The 6,000-nt window shown below is 42.9% G+C and overlaps 1 protein-coding gene across 1 annotated transcript in view; it reads left to right on the top strand.

Moving 5' to 3' along the window:
• Nucleotides 1-971: 971 nt before the first annotated feature.
• The window catches only part of LOC125889970 (ras GTPase-activating protein 1-like), a 30,770-nt gene continuing 25,741 nt past the window's right edge, over nt 972-6,000 (top strand). The window contains exon 1 of the mRNA XM_049578293.1: nt 972-2,238. Coding sequence (XP_049434250.1) covers nt 1,688-2,238 — 551 coding nt within the window. The 5' untranslated portion in view covers nt 972-1,687. The remainder of the gene's footprint in view (nt 2,239-6,000) is intronic.

Raw genomic sequence — 6,000 nt, 5'->3', positions numbered from 1 at the left:
CAGCCATCTCCACTCCTTGCTTGTCTCGGGGGGCATTTTTGTCTTCAGTGTGGCGTACAGTTGTGTTGTCGACATTATCCGACTTGGCCGGTCAAGCATTCGGCTGGAAAAAAAGGAACCCTAGGTTGCCTGGCCTGGATCGTTGTCTTGCTACAATGTCCTAAAACTCTACAACTGTGTATACTGTACAAATAGATAGTCCCATTGTGTCTTTCCGCATGAAGGTAAATACTCCAAACAATTGAAAAGCTATCACTGTGCTAATACTTTTTGACTGCATTGCAAAAAGCCACTCTGTGCCAGTCGAACCGAATGAGTTAACTTTAAATGGGATGATCAGTCCAGCTAATATGAACAAAGACAGACTTTCTGTCACAAAGCCAGAGCTATATTCAGACTGTCTTCAGCAGTGTATGAATGCGGTAATTAAAAACTCTCACCAGACCATATGCATATTTCATTTAGTCATCAACAGTCAGGCACAAAGAATGAATACAATGTCCAGGCCGAGGAGACTGAATGATGTCAGTCCAGTTGACTAACGAAAAGGAAGAATCCTCGGACTGAAGCAGAACAAGGAGCACAATCAATAAGAGATTTTAAGATTGCAAATGAGTCCAGTTGTCTATGTGGCATAATGTGCTCATGATTTTACTTAGGCTATAATAAAAGTCCAGTTCAATATAACATAAAAATATGCTAGAAAATATGTTACTCCAAGTCTCTATAAGCCTGGTTTTGATATACATCTGTGCTGCTTGCCTGAAAGGGTTAAGGTCTGTTTACTGCCTACTCTCTGACTCTCTGCAAATATCACTATTATAAGCACTGGGGGCATTATTAGATTTAATATATGTTAATATCAATTAGGATACAAGTCCCATTTCTCAGAGCACTGATTGAAGATGTCATGGATTGAAGGGGTGCCGCTCTGTGTTCACTTGGCTGTGTCTGCTCAGTGACTGGAGAGGAGTGGGAGAGGGAGGGGAGAGAAGCAGCGCAGCAGCGGGCAAGCCAGCAGCCCTGAAACCCAGAAATAAAGGCGAACTTAGCTTGTATACGCAAGAATAATTTACTTTGCTTTACGACATGGCACTTCGCACAGAACAACACACAGTTCCGGGGATTTAGGCGATAAGGCTGGGTCGTTTGTGGACTCTACCGGAGACGGCTGGAAACTCACAAGGAAAGAAAACAACAACACTGGAAAAAAGACGGGGGTTACACACAACAGTGACAATAAAACAACACTCCCCGACAAGTGGTCTGCCCGGTGCCGAGGGTGAAGTCCGAGCAAAACAACAGGAAATATTGGTAAATTGATATTCTATTTGAAACATTTTAAATGCTAGTTTTAGGGTAGCTTTTCTGCGTGAACTTTAAACTCAGGAAACAATGAAGACATAGCAAGCAAGAACTCATCAAGTGTCTCGAAGCTGCTAGCCATCCCGCTAGCGTTAGCTTGGCTATCTCGCAGCTAGCGAATGCGAGGCGAAGCTAACGCCCGCTAGTGCGGCCAAGTGAGCTAAGTTAGCTTGTCGGCTAACGTTAGCTGGCTAGCTAAACGCGTTTCGAGAAACTTTTCGTGTTGTTTCCCAAGAGCCCAAACACTGAAGGAGTACTGTAAGAACAGAGGGGAAGGGCAGGTTCCCTTCTGGACTTTATCCCCTCTACGTATTTTCCTAATATGATGGCTACGGAGGTCAGCAGTGAGGATACGGGCTCGGTCACGACAGGGACAGGGGTGGCAGGCGGAGGAGGCCCGGAGACGGCCCCTTTCCCCTACTATCCCAAGTCGAGCAGAGTGCGAGTCACTGATTTGGGACAAGGACCAGCACCAACCCTCCGCCAACATTCAAACACATTTCCGGACTCACTTCCCGACATGAATATGACCTATCCCATGTCTAACGTTAGTGGGGATATGACCGGACCAGCGCTTTCCGCAACAGGGAGTGGCGGAGCAGGAGGTGGACATTCAGTTTTCCAAGGAACAAGCTCAGGGACTGTGGGCGGCATTTGCTGCTCTCCCACTTCGGAGGGTCCGGCTAGTCGGATTTCACCCACATCAACAGGCCCGGATGGGCCCACTGACTTCCCCCCACTGCCACCACCACCTCCTCCCCCTCCAGGCTGCGGGGTGCTCGGTGGCACTATGGATGAAAGCGACATGCAGGATGGACCGGAATACGAGGAAGAAGAGGTGGTGTTCCCCCTCTCTGCACCTCCCACCAACCAGTGAGTATACTACCAGCACAAAAATAGGTCTTGTTCATTGACACCTAGAAATCAACATTTTCAAGCATCCTGTACTTTTTGTTGGGTTCATTTCCTTCCTGCTGTCATGCACTTGAGGTATGAATTTGTGGTGACTTCTGCAGGTACTACAGTGACTGCTCACAGCTATCATCAGTTATGATCTACACTTACATCCCACAATCATTGCTTTATGTTCTATAGATTCTTTATAACCGAACAGTCGTGGCCATAATGTAATCTAAATTTAACAAGCCCATTACCTTCTGTGTATGTTTTTCACACCTGCAAACATGTTATACTTCTTAAAAGAATCATAATTACTCAGATGGAGTTGAATTGGCTGCAGAATGTGCAAGTGGTGATACATTGCATATTGAGAGCAGTCAAAGTAAGGTCAAATTGTTGTTGGACCAAATTGCACCCCCATTCAAAATGAAACTAACAACACAGTACTGGTGTCTGTGTGAAGATTTTTAAAGTCAATATCATGCACACCTTAAAATGAGAGTGATGCATTCAGAGTAAGAGTGCAGATTTTGAGCATTTTTATTTATTGACAGTCTACCACATTAAGGATCAATAATTTATCAAATATGAAAAGTTTAATGAGTGTATAGAAGGGGCTCTTGGTCTAGTATGAAATCAAAGAAAAAAATCAAAAACAAAAAGGGACAATGAAATAAAAGATTAGTTTTACTATGAAATGTAAGGAAATGTAAGAGGATGCCGCTAAAGTAAACTGGTTAGATGAAGCATTGCGGGTGATAAGCACTCACTTCAAGTGAGGGCACTGGATGTTATTTAGGTAAGCAACATCTTTATATGCACTTTTCCTGTTGTAACAAAAACCAGTTGTGTCATAACTGCATCATGGGCTCTGAAATGCTCACAACTGCATGGAGTCCAACTTCAGACAAGGTGCTGTTTGATTCTTAATTACTCAACTGCTTAATTATGATCAAATGATCAGCAACTACCCCTTTACATTTATAATCAAGAGGTTAATCAATCATTTTTGGCTGACTAGTGATTGGTAGTGTTGCACAGCACCCCCATAAAACACCTGTTTTATGGGGGTCAATTTTATTTATAAAGCCCAATATCACAAATCACAATTTACCTCACAGGGCTTTACAGCATACGACATCCCTCTGTCCTTTGGACCCTCACAGCAGATAAGGAAAAACTTCCCCCAAAAAAAACCCTTTAATGGGTTAAAAAAAACGGTAGAAACCTCAAGAAGAGCAACTGAGGAGGGATCCCTCTTCCAGGACGGACAGACGTGCAATAGATGGCGTACAGAACAGATCAACATAATAAATTAACAGTAATCTGTATGACACAATGACACAGAAAAAGAGAGAGCGAGAGAGATGCAGGACAGACGGTAATGACAGTGGCTTACAACAACATTAATGAAAGTAATAATATTATAATTATAGTTCTGGCTACTGTGATACAATATGTTGAAAGTATATATTAATATCTGACAGTATACACATGTGACAATAATCATATGTGTATAATAACAGCAGAAGTATGACTAATGATGTCACTGTAATTGTGGTCTAATTAATTTCATTGTAGTGCTGTGCGCTATCATGCGAAATTGGAAACAGGGATGGGTTTGGAGGAAAAAAAAATACAGTCCTCTGACTTAACAGACATTATGCGCAACAAATACAATATTTGTTTGTGATTAAAATGAAATAAGCATAAAACAGAGTATATGCTAGCCTTCTTTTAATTGCAGCATGGAAAATGCATCCTGTGCATTGTGTTTTAGAATTGCATCTCTAATTATAGGCATTTTTTATGACTTTATCAGGCATGCACAAAAGCACATGTCCAAACGCGTGTGTGCTGGTGTTGTAATAACCTAAATACAGCCCTCCCATTTGTTACAGTCTCATTAGAGAACTGCTGAGCTTTGTCATTTCTGGCCCTCATACTGTAAGATATGGAAGTGACTGGGCCTGGAGTGTGGATTCAGCTCTTATTTTAGGAGCCACTCTATATCTCCCTGTCAAAATACAGAGGAAGGGGAAGGCCGGCATTTCACCAGTCTCGCCTGTGCTAGTAATGAACAACCCTAAATGGAATTAACTGCGCTCGAATCCAGGTTCTTGCATGTAGTACGACTGTGGAAGAGGTAGTTTTGCCAAGGGAATACAGACTTCTTCATGTGTTTGCACTTGGATTCCAGTTTATCAACTTGTAGGGTTGCCAGCAAGGCAGTGGAACAGTTGTCACTTGTGCATGAATGGCATTGATTTTCTTTGGTCCTGCTTGTTTCACAATGAGAGTCTTGTAGTCAAATGTTTATCAGGCACATTCACTAACACACATAACTTTGCACGCTGGTGAGAATCAAAATGAATCTACTCACTCTCTCACTCATGCCTACTCTGAGATGCTTTACTCAACCCAGTTGTGCAAGGCACATACGCAACATAAGCTTTTCCTCTATATTGGGTTTGTGGTTTCGGTGAATTGCCTGTAATGGTGATGAATGTACGGGAAAGCTGGACCGCATTTCTTTAAAATTGTTTGGTTATTATTAGCCTTGAGTTTCCCAATAGGTGTTGTGAAGTGTATGATGTTTACCCCACGGAGGCCTACCTGGATGTAGATCTGTAGAAGGATAGCAACAAAAAACTACGCTCTTATTCTTTCTTTCCTTAAATGCCTCATTTTTGCAATCGACTAGTTTATCATCAGAGAGTTGCACCCAGCAAACATCTGGTTAAAACCATTGTAGTCAAATGCTGAATGCATACACAGTATATGTATGCTCATCATGAGAACACCTGCCACTGGCAATGTAAGCAAGGCCAGACACAGGCTAGACATACCGCCTTTATTCATCCTCTTGTCTTGCAGTTAGTTCCTCCCAAGAACAGAGGAATTATAAGGTGCTGCCTTCGCCTTGTAATGATGACCCAGTTAAGGCGAGGGTCTGTCTCTCCTTCAGGATGTGCCACTGATCCACTGACAGCGCTGAGATGCCGACCCTCTGCATGCTTACTGTCTCATCCAGTAGTGCTGTCTGATAGATGATGCCTGATCTAATATACAGGGATTCGGGCAAATACATCTCGGTCATGGATATAGCTCAAGTTTTAGCCTGTAGGCGATAAACTGAAGCTCATGGCCACATTTTATGACATAAAATCAGCTAATTGTGTGTCATGTTGTGTATGTGCACATTCAGCCCATGTGTACCACAAGACATGCTTACATTTGTCTCGTCATGATGGAGTTTCATTTCCTCCATTGTGCCTATAATAGCATATGCCAGTGGCAAATTGACCATTGGCAGCATTGGGTGTTACATTCACAGCTGACTACCCTGAATGATTCTGAATTTCACCCTGTCCCTTCAGCTATGTAGCTAGCTGTGTATGCCTTCTGTAATCGGGCTCTAAGACTGATCTTGTATTCCTCTGAGTTATGTTAGCAGTCTGCAAAGTGCATGTAGGAAGAGTGATGGTGGAAAACTTCCACACTGTTGGAAGTGGTCCCACAGTGTGTTGCACAGTGACTGTGAGAGCTAAACTTGGCACACTTGCAGAGTGCGGTAGAGTGAAAATGTTTGTGAGAGAGAGACAAACAGCAGTCACATTCATTCACACCTCCGTACAAGTGTGTCATTCATAAACAATGGCTGCAGCAATGCAACAACAATTTTACACTGATGATAGCTTAACGAAGCGGCAAGAGTGAAAATGTCAGGTGGCC

The sequence above is a fragment of the Epinephelus fuscoguttatus genome, linkage group LG6 (assembly GCF_011397635.1).
Source record: "Epinephelus fuscoguttatus linkage group LG6, E.fuscoguttatus.final_Chr_v1".
In the NCBI taxonomy this organism is placed as follows: domain Eukaryota; kingdom Metazoa; phylum Chordata; class Actinopteri; order Perciformes; family Serranidae; genus Epinephelus; species Epinephelus fuscoguttatus.
Note: the sequence above shows the minus strand (reverse complement) of the source record. Positions and strands in the feature narration are given on the sequence as shown.